At 46.4% G+C, this 12,519-nt stretch overlaps 1 protein-coding gene across 2 annotated transcripts in view; it reads right to left on the bottom strand.

Moving 5' to 3' along the window:
* The window catches only part of TP63 (tumor protein p63), a 20,768-nt gene extending 9,661 nt beyond the window's left edge, over positions 1-11,107 (bottom strand). Inside the window, exons 1-6 of one of the 2 annotated variants that reach the window (XM_010291035.1) lie at positions 10,926-11,107; positions 9,099-9,214; positions 8,664-8,773; positions 8,247-8,383; positions 7,189-7,271; positions 6,105-6,241 (exon numbers count right to left, since the gene is read on the bottom strand). In XM_010291035.1, the coding sequence (XP_010289337.1) occupies positions 6,105-6,241; positions 7,189-7,271; positions 8,247-8,383; positions 8,664-8,773; positions 9,099-9,214; positions 10,926-11,046 (704 nt within the window). In that variant the 5' untranslated portion in view covers positions 11,047-11,107. The remainder of the gene's footprint in view (positions 1-6,104; positions 6,242-7,188; positions 7,272-8,246; positions 8,384-8,663; positions 8,774-9,098; positions 9,215-10,925) is intronic. The other variant, XM_010291036.1, reaches the window with a different exon arrangement.
* Between the last annotated feature and the right edge of the window lie 1,412 nt (positions 11,108-12,519).

Raw genomic sequence — 12,519 nt, 5'->3', positions numbered from 1 at the left:
GCAGCAGGAATCATGCCTACCTCAATCATCTCCTCCCTCTTTCCCAGTGTCCGCACCTAGTGCCACACCACCTGCAATGCTGGGTTAATTCCATGGCATGTTACTTGCCTGTTGATTGCTCCTCCTTTGTGCTGGTGTGGGCTTACCACTTAGAGATGACGTTTCCAAAGGATTCAAATCCACCTTGTCAAGCCCTGTACAAACAGCTTTCAGAGGTAGAGTTTGATACAAGCAGTGTGAGGATTTACACGTACTTCCTGAGAAACGATCTCCTGCACAGGAATTGCTAAGCCAGGATGGACTTTATGGACATAATAGGCAAAACCAAAGGCAACTGGTTGCAGAATTAATGGACAAGGTGGGCATGGCCTGAGGCTACTTGGTTGAATCAACTGCAACATGTGCTGGCACCACTTTCCTTTAAACTGTGTTGTTTATAGTGATGGGGTAAAACATAGTAAGGTTGATGACTACTCTGAAGCAACATCTAATAACTGCTGAATGTCTGCAAGGAAAGGGGCAAGCTCTGACCCCTTTACACAGGTAAGGCAATGAGCAGTTTTGGACACAACCTTTACATCCTCAGCTGCAAAAGGGACAGGGACACTGGGCACGCATGGACGTCATTACATAGAAGGACTCCAACCTCACATCCACTTTGTGCAGCTCAGCCCACCACTTGGATCGAGCCCACAGAGTCAGGAGGGACCTAAGTTCGGCAAAGCTGGATTAATGCCAGTGGTGCTGGTACAAAGTCAATGTCACCCAGTCTTCCTTACAATTTTTATGTATTTTAGATCAGACCCTTCACGATTAGAAATAAGGGGCAACAACTCATGATGCCAAATTAGTGGACATTTCTACAGGAAAAAGAAAACATGATTTCCTACCAGTGCCAATTCATATAATTATTACCTTCCCCTGTCCAGCAGTACAAATACTTCAGCTACTTGTGCTATTACTTATTACTGCATGACCAGCATTAAAACAGGCCAAATTTACTATCACAGACTGTTTAAACACACCCAACCCATGAACACATTTTTAATTTAAACAAGACAAGAGGCATTTTAAAATTGAGACCTGCTCAGAGAAACCCCACTGAGTTTCACAAATACAGAAGTAACAGGAAAGAGTATTGACAGGTTACAAAAAAAGGAAGAAAACGTTACACTAAGACAGACGACGTCGTGGTTCCTGACCTCCCAATGCTATCGGCTACAGCTAAGAGGTCTGTAGAAGTGTCTTGTTTTTGCAAAGTTTGAGTCCCTTCAAGAGATTACTCTCACTATTTACTCTGTTGCTATCAGGCTGCGTATTTGCCCCACTGTTCCTAGTCCCGCCAGCTGGGCAAAGCGACCCCACCAGCCTGGTTTATGGATATACTGATGGGTTTGGGGGGCTGGAATGTTTTAGGATGGCATCGGTCTGTTTGGGAGGGTCTCTCCTTGAGTCCGTGAGTTCACTCCTGAAGCAGGCCGAAAGGAGACTGTAAAGAAGGAACCAGAGAAAAGAAAAAGATGAATGTACAGGACCCTTCACCAGCCACCAAGAGAGAAACAGTCACTTTCCACCTTCATGATCACAGTATGGGCTTTGAAGGAGGGGAAAAGCAGATGTCTTAACACCTACAGTGAGGGTATGTGACAGGGAGATTTAGAAAGCCGGAAAGCCCCAGGTACAAACGCGTGCTTGGCAAGGATGAGAAAACAACTAGTTAATAGGGAAATCTGATTTCTGTGTCCCAGTCTCATGGGTGCAAATGGTGCCCTGATACTGTTCCCAGTGACAAATGCAAGAGGAAAAAAAGCACTCAGCCAAAGAGGAAAAGGAAAGAAGCAGCTTCCATTGAGCCCACTTCAAACTTCAATTACTTAAAAACCAGAAGCTGGTGCTAGGAAGAGAGGATGGTGCCTACTGTGAAAGGGCCATATTGACTACATCTCAACTACTCCCCTTTTCAAAGCTGGGGGACCCTCTACACTGAAGCCGAGGGGTCCCTGGGGCTGCCAGCTGATGCAGAAGGTACTGCACCCTCAGATCCAGCAACGCAAATGCAGCACGTCTTCATATACTTAATCCCACACTTTTTCTTGCTTACTTTCATCTTGGCAATTCCCTGGTGAGAAGACTATCTGAGTGCCTGGAGTTCACAATGCATGCAAGCACAGCACTACAAAACTAAAAACCATGCAAAAATTCACTATTAGCTTCCACACCAAAAATGAGAATAACTAGGTGGAGTTATGAAGAATACCTTCCCCAGCAGCCCCCTCCCATGACAGCAAGCGCCAGGATCCTCGCAGCGCCCATCTCAGCTGGAGCACTCCAGGCACTTGATAGCTCAGCTCTGTCACACCTCACTTGCAAGGTTAATCCCTTCTCATTTGGATAACGAATGTGCTGCTCATTAGATTGAAAGGCAGGCAGTGGGCAGGTAGCTGCAGCCCTGCTGATATGAGAAAAACGTTTGCTGGGACACAAGATCCCGCTTGGACGTAACAGCCCTCCTCTTGGTAGCCATTGGAAGACTTTGTGAAAACCCTTCAAAATAATGGGAACTGGACTTGATGATCCTTATGGGTCCCTTCTAACTTGAGATATTCTATCATTCTATGCTACGGCAAATTGAAATAAAGACTGTTCTGAATAACAGTTCTGGTGAAACCCACCAAAGGAAATTTTGCTGAATATGAAAAAGTGTTTTCCAGTGAAACCCTTAAAGACTGTGCAGATACTCCCTGGGAATATTAATGGTAAACATATTTCACAGCAGAGTATCGAAGAAACCTTCCTTCCCCAACAAAGTACAGGCCACCTCTGGTATCTCTGGCAGCAGGGATCTTCTGGCAAATCCATGTTTTAAACAGCGGCAGACCATGAAAAGGAAGTCTTCTAAATAAACGTGTGTGTTGCTGTTCAAATGTGGGCCCCAGGATTTGGCAGTGAAAAAGGAAGAATAGAAATTGCCTCAAAAAACCCCAACTTCCCACCTATGATCATGAAGGTATTTGGCATAACAGTAAATAAGAGAAAACCATGCACAAAGCAGCAAACAGAGAAAGGAGATGAGACAGAGAAAGACTGTGGCCTGGCACAACGTGGAGCATTGCAGTATGTTGGTCATCTTGTCATCTAGACAAAGTTTTCTGATTGTCACTGGATTTGTCCTTTTTATTCCAGAACAGTAGGACAGTTGCATCTGCGGGCCTGTCAAATGCCGTGCTGGTCTGTATGTGCCTGAGAGCAATTATACAGTTGTTTTCCAAAATGGCAGATTTATATTTTTAAAACTGCCTTTCACCATGATAATCTTATCCTTACTTTTCCTACTCTTCAAAAAAGATGAAGCTTTCCATGTTGTAGGAATGAAAGGGAAACTTCTTCCCACACACCTAGATAGCTTTTCTATGTTAACCATTGCTAGAGAAGTAAACTGAAAAATCAAGTAATTCCTCTATCAAGGCTTGACTGTGGAGCACATGTGGATGCAGCTCCATTTTGAGAAGAAAGAGCTAAAGGCTCTTTCTCTTCACAAAGATCCCGGCCCCACAGAGCCCTGCTAGGACCTACAGCTTCCTGCACATTCGAACTTGGTCACTGCATAGACACTTCCCTAGCTCCCAGTGTTAACAAACACTTTGAACAAAAGCGAACTAAGACTGAGTTTTGAAAATACATCCCTACTTATAAAGTAAAAGGCATTTTCTTAAAAGTGAGAACAGACTCGCAAAGGAGTCACCGTGCTGCTGCGTTTGGCGAGGCTGAGAAGGAACCAGTGGCCGGACATCTCCCAGCAATCTGCTCGCGTGCAGGTTTGCTCTTACTCAAACCAGTTCCTACAAAGTGTCTTTTCTCCCTGCTCTCACACTGAGATCTGAAACCCCTTTATGATTCTTTTTTTGGGGTGCAATTGCATCTAGGAGACTTTTCAGCCTAAATGCCCCTTTGCCTTGAACACATTGCTTCAGAAATTAAGTCATACCCTGGATTATCAAGGCAAAAGCACCGGAACGCAACTGTAGTTAAGAAGCTATTGCTTGAACACGCATCTCAGCACAGAGGACCCTGCTTGATGGCAGGCTGTCGGCAAAGACAACTGCAGCAGCTCTGGACAAACACTGAAAGTTATTTTTCTCCCAACTCCTGGCATCCTTAAAAGCTTTTAATCTTTCTCCCCAGTATCTGAGCACACTCAGCAGCTGAGAAAAATGAGTATATAACTGGACAAGTGCCAGGAGACATGCCAAAAGAAGTTTCATTAAATTAAATGGCTGGACTTATACATGCTGGTCTTAAAGGTAACACAAATACCAACCTCAGTTGCCAGGAACCCGTCTTATTGATATAGGAAGAATGAAAACAGTAATTATGGCAAAAAAACTGTCAGCACCAAGTGAAAGCTGTCATCTGCCGCCATCCATTTCTGCTTACAAAACCATTTCTCAGCTGAAATGGCTGTAGTTCAGGTGGAGCTTTGAAGACACGCGGCTGAGCACACAGAGGCCACAATGCCTGGGAGCTAGTAAATACAAGCTATAGTATATACAAACAGTGCAGATGACTGATAAAAATAAATAATAATAACAACGAGAATTTTAAGTGCCCTGAAAAAAGAGTCCAGAGCCCCTGGATGCTCCAGCCATTTTGGCACAAGGCTTTTTTCACACCTCCACAAGACTCCAGCTGACACTAAAAACACACAGGTCGAAATGTGAACACATGCAGGGATCTGGCACAAAGCCGTGGTATTGCAGAAGTCCTGAGACAAGGCCAAGGCACCGAAATAAATCCCTACAGGCTCAAGTGGGACTTATGTGGTGCCTTGGCCTCATGCTAACCTCCGCAGAGGAATGAGTTATACCCGCAGCCTCTTGACGCGTGAGCTTACCAGCAGGAACGCGTGAGATCCTAAGCACTACCGCTGGTGGCTACCTAGAGCCCAGACGGCTATTTTCTGTCACCTGATATAGCAGGTGAAGCAATGCCCATGAATGACATCGCTTACGGTCTGTCTGGGAAGTCACTCTCTGACCCAGTCTCTGTGACTGCAAAGCTCTGGGAACAGAGGGGAAAATGGAAACCAGACACTTATTTGGCCCTTCTTCTCCCCATCCTCCTGCCACTTACACCACTCAAAGTAATCCTGGCACAGTCCTGCCAGCCAAGTTCAGATAGGAACTATGTCTGCCTGGATGGAAAGTTTCTCATGTGCAATGTGGAGACACTTGTCAGTGACAAATTAGCTTTTAAAAATGCTTTAAAAGTGCACGTATAGTCTTTTCTTTGAAGAACCCAGTAGTCACAAAGAAATTATTACACGTCACATCCTTTCTCCTCACTTTCAGCTTCCCTTTTTATAGCTGAGGAACCTACAGTATTTATACCCCACTGAGACACCAGCCCTCCAACAGCACTAGGAGATGCTCAGCAATGGGGTCCAAGTACTGAGCTGAGATGGTGCTCACAGTCATGGCTTCGTGCGCTCTCGGCAAGATGCTCAGATGGATACCCTGGAGAAGGCGTGGAGGTGGCTCCGTGTTCGCTGCCGCTCCCACAGAGCGGACGAGAGAAGAGCACACCCACCCTGCGCCTCCCAGCTCGCACACGCGTGTGCGCTGGGTTTGCGACTGCAGGCTGTTCCACAGCCTGCCTTGCTGTGCCTTGGGCCCCAGCTGGAAGTCAGAAATGAGGCACTGAGCCTGTCCTCATTCACCCTCCAAGGCCAAAAAGGTGAATTGTGTGAGACAAGAGACCAGAGAGGGACCTTGCAAGCAGTCAGGACGTGCGCTTGGGGAAGAAGGACTGCTTTGACAAATTGTGCAGGTCATGAAATCTGAATCTCAAACTCATAATCTCTCAGGTCCTGGTCCAGAAACTTGACTTTGGCCAAACTCCTGGCACCAATTTCTATCAGGTCTGGACCAGGGGGTTAACAAGCAGCTATGCTGTTGGAAAGGATTTTGCTAGTGCAGCACTCTACGAGTGCTTGGCCCTCGATTGAGCACCACGCCCCAACAAACAACTGCGCAGAGCCTTCTGTGTCTCTCTCCTCTCTCCTCCTTCCCCACTGCACCGGTCACTGCAAGCATGCTCATACTCACTGCTTCTGGAGCAAGTGCTGGTGTTGCTGCTGCTGCTGCTGCCGGTAGGTCTCAATCGTGTGCTGGGGAAGGTACTGCATTAGTTCCAGGGACTCTTTGATCTTTAGTAGCATTTCATATGTCTCCCGTCCTCTCACCTGGATCATGGGAAAAGGAAAAGGGGGAAAACAAAGGCCTTAGAGGACTGCATCTATAGTCCCTAGTGACAGCCACCTGAGCGAGTTTTAGATAAAGTCAAGTAAACAACCAGAGCAGGATGCAAATACTCTGTTTAAACACTATGCATACGCAATAAAACCGCTAAGCCTTGTGCTAGAGGTACAGCAGATAGTGTTGAAGAGCGATAATCTGACACTGCAGGCTAATGAACATCTTGGGGTTGTCATCTGGCTCGATGTAAATCTATGCCAACCAAAAGCAATATTCTGATCCCATCTGTTAGACAGAAAATGTCTTTACCTGCCTCAGATGTAAGCAAATCTGGTGCTGAATCTTACATGCCTTGAGGAAAAAAAAGAGTACTTGAATTTGGGTGTTGGGTTTGGATCTCTCTTCTCCTCTAAGCACACCGTGGTTTGTGATTTATCCAACTAAATGTGACTCATGGGGAAGCAGCTCAATGGCCAATAAGAGATGCTTCTTGCCCTTTCTCATCCTACACTTAATACAGCACATTTCACTTCTATCACTACAATACATATAAAAGCTGCAGAAGCATCCACCTTTGTCAGCAAGACAACTCCCATTATCCCTAGAGAAAGCTCAAGTGCCACAGACTCAGAAATGACAGAGGAGGAAACCCTGTTAGGTCTCCAAAACAATGTTTTCAACAGGACAGACAGATCCCTTGGGATATTCTCATATGCCTTGCACAAACAACTCTCAGTCAGCAGCTAATGGGATTTTTTCATATTTTCTGTTTGGAATATGCATTTAAAATAGATAGCTCTGGGGATTAAAACAATATTCCACATCCCATTCCCATCCTCAGTTCTCTCTGAGGTCTAGGTGAGCAGCTGACTTGCCTCAAGACACCGAGGAAGATACTAAACATAGGGTAAATGCAAAGAGAAAGAGAACTCACTGGCAAGTATAAGAGCTCATCATCTGGCGAACGTCTTTTTTTGATAGATGTCATCTGTATGCCATGAGTTCCTTGTCGAAAAGCTGGAAGAGAAACCCCAAAAGCATCCCATTAAAAAAAAAGGAAGAAAAAGAAAGAGAGATACAGAAGAGAGACATGAAATGCATGGCCAGCTCAAACCCGCAGTGCTCTGAAAGGGTCTCTGCCTGAGCCGCTCCAGAACCGTGCTTGCAGCTGCTGGCTCCGTAAGGCAGACATGACTTTGCAGATGTTGTGTGGCCATTCCGCTTGGGAAAACACGTCAGCCAAGGAGTGCTGGATATACAGCAAAACCCCAGCAAGGCACACCTAGAACAAGCACTGGCTCTTTGCATGAAAGACTCTGAGCTTTGGTGTTAAGGTGTTGACAAGCTGTTGGTGGATCAGTGATCCGCGAAAGTGAGACAATGGGCAGCGAGCATGCAAAATTCACTGCAAAAACAAAGCCCCCCTCCAAGCTGCCTCCTGTTAAAAGCTGCTGCCTTGCTGTTCAGCCTACTGCCATCACTGAGCCTATGCAGGAAAACAAAGCTGGGTTTCCACGTCTTGCATGTCTGATGAAGCACGTTGCGCTCTTTAGAGCACCTCTGATGAACAGCAGAATTTATGTGCAGTCTTAATCTAGATCATTGCGGCTGGAAGACACATGCCATGGCACGAGACACTGGCTAGAAGGAGCAGAGAATGACAGCACAGTCCCAAACAAGCAGTAAAGGTTCAAAAAGTAGCTGCGGAGTCCCAGCCGTGTACCTCAAGGTTGGCAAACACACATCCCCTACAGCCAGTGCTGGCAGGGCTAATCTAACACAGGCAGCGCTGCAAGGGAGCCCGCAAACCCGGAGTGTCAAATGCTGTTTTGTGAAAAATGCTCATTTTTCTGGGAGAAGAGACACCTAACGCCCTCCTGCCTCCAAGCCCACACACAGCACCGCTTTGTCCCTGCGGCACAAGCGCCGGGGCCACACCTGCACCTGGTGACAGCACGATTTGCAATCTGCCCAGCTCTGCCAGCTACTTACGGCGCTTCGTACCATCACCATTCTTTGTGCTGTCGGAGACTTGCTGCTTGCGAATGCTGTCCTCGTCTGCTTTGCGATCTCTACCTGGGCAAGCGCAAATGCGGGCTTCGAAACATCGGCGGCCCAAGACTTGCCCACTGGGGAGAGAGGTGAGAGGAAACATCAGCTGGCAGCTCAGATGCGGGCCAGCAGCATCCCTCAACTTCACAGCAGACTATGCACAGACAGACCCAAACCTCCCATTTCCCAGTCGGATGTCCCAGGCATTGGGGAATTCCCACCTGCAAAGATTTGAAAAATGTCCTATGGTCCCTTGCATCAAACTGTCCCTAAGGATATGCAATGCTGCCCCGAGCAGAAGAGGAGCCAGCAGGCCACCTCTCAAGCAGACAGCTACACTCGTGATGCACTACTTACTCTCTGGTTTCCAGCGTCACAATGATGAGGATCGGGCGACGGTTCATCCCTCCCACGCAGCTACTGTTACACATGAAGTTGTACAAGACCGTTGTGAACTCCGTACCAACCTGGATGAGACAAAAGGGATGAGCAGGATAGATGGTGGATGGAAAGCTCTGCTTTTTCCAGGCTCTCCTCTTGTACTCCCACAGCTGTGCTGCAATCAGACTAGCATGAAACAGGCCTCACCACAAGGCTTCCTTAAAGGAAATGAAGAACTCCAGCTCTCAAGGGATAAAGAGGGTGTTTAAAAGCTCATTTCTGACAAAGAGGAAGAAGGAATTCATTGTGATGAGGATGGGGAAAGCACAAGATCCCGACTCCTTCAACTAGGGTTACAACCCCCACCCCCTTTGTGTGCTGGGATGCCACCACCCTGAGCTCACAACGTACCTGCGGCGGCTCGTAGGGGACCAGCACACTCTGCCTCCCGGTGATGGGGTCTTCTACATACTGGGCATGGCTGTTCCCTTCCACCCTGATCAGGTGGCTGGGAGGCGCAATCTGCCCTGCAAGGGCAAGGAGGCAAAAAACAAGAGACACCGTTCAGTGAAGAGCACGTGCAGAGCAGCAAGATATTCCACCAAGGGAAACCCCTGTGCCTGGCTCCGGAGGTCTATCAGAGCACACATGTGCCTCCCAGCCCTTAAAGCATCCCTTCCCAAGGTGCCCACTGCCAGACATCAAAGGCAACGCAGACTTCCTCACGCTGGACACCTGAACATGGGCTTCTCAAGATCCTGGACTAAGTGAGCCCAAACATCAACTGAATGGCAGCTCACAGCCAGCTGTGAGCAGATAGCTTCAAGCAGATTACTCCCATGTGGATTTTCATACCAGCTGAAAGTCTTTCTTTTCCTCCCCCTGAATGTGTATGCAAAAAAAATTCCTTCAAGTCTCAATCCCTACTCTTCTCCCCATCAACTGCTAGCCCTCTTCTCTTACCTCCCATCAGTCCTGATCCTAAGGAGCTAAAAATAATTCAAACAGCAAGAGAAATATGCATTTAATTAAGTCAACTTGAAAAATCACTCTTGCTTACAGCAGTGGCAGAAGGGAACATGGTGATCTTTGTTTCTAGGCCCCTTCCCAATAATTTGAAAAAATAGTTTCCTTCCTGCAAATTTTCTTCAGTGTTTCTACAACATACAAATAAAATCTGAGGGGAGAAGCCTGTACAGGTTCATCCAAAGAATTTGTTTTGTGTTTGAACTGTTCATTTCTTACTTGAAATACAATGTATTTCTAGAGAAATAATTGCTTCAGAATAAGAATTTACAGTTTTAGGTTTTTTCTTTCTTAAAACTCCATCACTGAACCAGGAATCAACCGTCAAAAAATCCAGTTGTCAGAAAAGCACTTTAATATGAAAAACTATTTCAAAGAACTATCTCACTCCACTCTGATTTTACACTCACAAATCCTTGCTTATTTTGGGGTTTGTCAAGTTAGCTGCATTGTAACCAGCGAAGGGATCCAGGCTCCTAAGACACTCTGCTAACTGACACCAACCAGGTTTTTTTACAGTAGGAGATAAATAATGCACATAGAATAAAACAGATGCTCATCTGAACTTATGTGAACTTAAGTGGCCAAGGCAAAACCAAGCCCAGCCCATGAGTTTGCAGAAAACCCCAGGACATTTTTAAAACAGCTGCTACTTCACTAACATGAGGAGAAGCAAGTAGAAGATTAAAACATTAATACTGAACCGAGAGCGTTAAATGTACAGGGAGGTTGCCTGCAGTTGATGCTGGCACTTAGTGTTATCCTGCTAGAGATAAACAGCCCCTCCGTCTTTGAGGCGTGGATTAAGGACTGGGGATGATATTGCATCCTGTTACTAGATCCCTGTCCCAGCGACGTGGAAGCTCATTCCTGCGCGCAAGAACAGCTGGTTCTCATTGCGGGAGCAAAAGTGGAGCGCGGAAAGGCTGCCAGAAGGGCACTGCCTGCCATGGGGACAGACATCCATCCAACCTGGGCAGGCGTGAAGTTTATTTCAGTACGTTCTTCCCAAGGACGTGCTTGCACAGGGACAGCTAAAGTATAGCATGAGGCTTCCTGCTAAGCATGGGAACTAAAAAGCTGCACAAGACGTTGCAGGGAGATCTGCTTCCAGCAGGTTTGCTGTGAAGCTGCCGCCAAATCCCCGCACCGGCTACTCATCAGTCAAGCAGCTTTGGAGAGGGACTGCCAGCAAAGCACTGCCCTCCTTACCCTCATTGAACTCCCGGCTCAGCTCGTGGTTCGGGCAGCGTTTGACTACTTCGGTGACATGTTCGGCTTTCTTGTAGACTGGCATAGCCCTGATGACGGCTCCCTGAGGCGGCGGGGTCATCACTTTGATCTGGATGGGACATGTCTTGGCGATCTGGCAGTACAGCTTTTTCAGTTCGGTGGAATACTGGATGGGGAAAAGAGCAAGAGAGAGTCAGGATGTTCAGCTAGAAGTGAAGGCATGCCAGAAGGATGGAGATGGGTTTGCACATGTAACTGGATGCACCAGCTGTTGCACGTGCATTGCATTTGTTCACACAACATTCGCACCTCCAGACAAGCCGCAAAAACTCCAGACCTCTACCTGTTTCAGAATAGCAGAGTATGAATCTACATCTTAGTTTTACCAAAGGCAAAAATCTCCAGATAAAAACCACTGCTTTTACATGAACAAATACAGTCATTATTTCTCTTGGGCACACAGCCCCTCTTCCAAGGGATGCACATTACCCACCTAACAAAACGGACATTATTGTTTTTCACAACACCCTGTAATCCTGGAAGCACTGGAAACCACATACGGAAAGCACTTCATCCTGTTTTGTAAGAAGCTCTCTTACTTTTGCAGAGGGGTGAAATAAAACCACGAACCTTGGAACTGAACAGTACTGGAAAGCAAGACCCCAACTAATTTGAGAGTTGTGCCAAATGTGACGTTTCAGTCATCTTTTAGAAGCATCTCATACTTCTGCTGATCATCTGTATAGCAACCTCCCCGCTTCCAAACTCAAAGCATTGTGTCCATGAAGTAAAGGGGGGAAATAATAATACTTCCAATAATAAAAAAAAAAAAAAAAAAAAAAAAAAAAAAAAAAAAAAAAAAAAAAAAAAAAAAAAAAAAATCAGCGCTCAGAAGAGCTGAACAGCCCAAAGACCAGATCTGCAGTGGGACCTAAAGCACAACCCAGGAGCTGTCTCCAAAAGGAGGTTGTGACCATCCTGGGGTGGGCAATGAACTACCTGGAGCAGAACAAGATGCTTTTATTTACTATGCTAATTTGGAGCATATTAGATTCCCTCTTTTAAGATGTTCCCCACTAAAACAGTAACACTGGTGCAGCATTTTCCTGAAGCGTGTTCCCGTCTGGACACCTTTACTCAGCAGAACATTGAGGTGTGGGCTGAAGTCATTGGTTTTTGTTCAAAAACCCACACTGAAATAAGGGCATGTGCAGAAATGGTCGCAAACACTCTTACATGGTTCAGTACAGCCTAACCAGAACCCTTTTTTCTGGATGTCCCCTGTGAAGGAGACTCTCCAGTCTCCTCTGCTGTACAAAGTTGTTCCAAAATACAGCAGTTTTTGGCAGTACCCCACCCCAGAGGCATTCAGTTTTCTCCTGGTGCTCAGACATTGAGTGCAGAGCTCTCCCAGCAACTCTAACCACGTAACCCACAGGAATTGCTGGCATTTCCCCACTTCCATCTCTTCAGTTCTTGCAGAAAAAGAAAAGTGAAAGAACCAAGGTGGTTGTTTTCTTAAAAAAGGTCTCTAGCAGCCATGGCCAATACATCTCCGGTCCCAACTCTTCAA

Source organism: Phaethon lepturus, unplaced genomic scaffold (genome assembly GCF_000687285.1).
Source record: "Phaethon lepturus isolate BGI_N335 unplaced genomic scaffold, ASM68728v1 scaffold37597, whole genome shotgun sequence".
NCBI lineage: Eukaryota > Metazoa > Chordata > Aves > Phaethontiformes > Phaethontidae > Phaethon > Phaethon lepturus.
The sequence above is the reverse complement of the archived record's forward strand: the minus strand, read 5'-3'. Positions and strand labels throughout refer to the sequence as shown.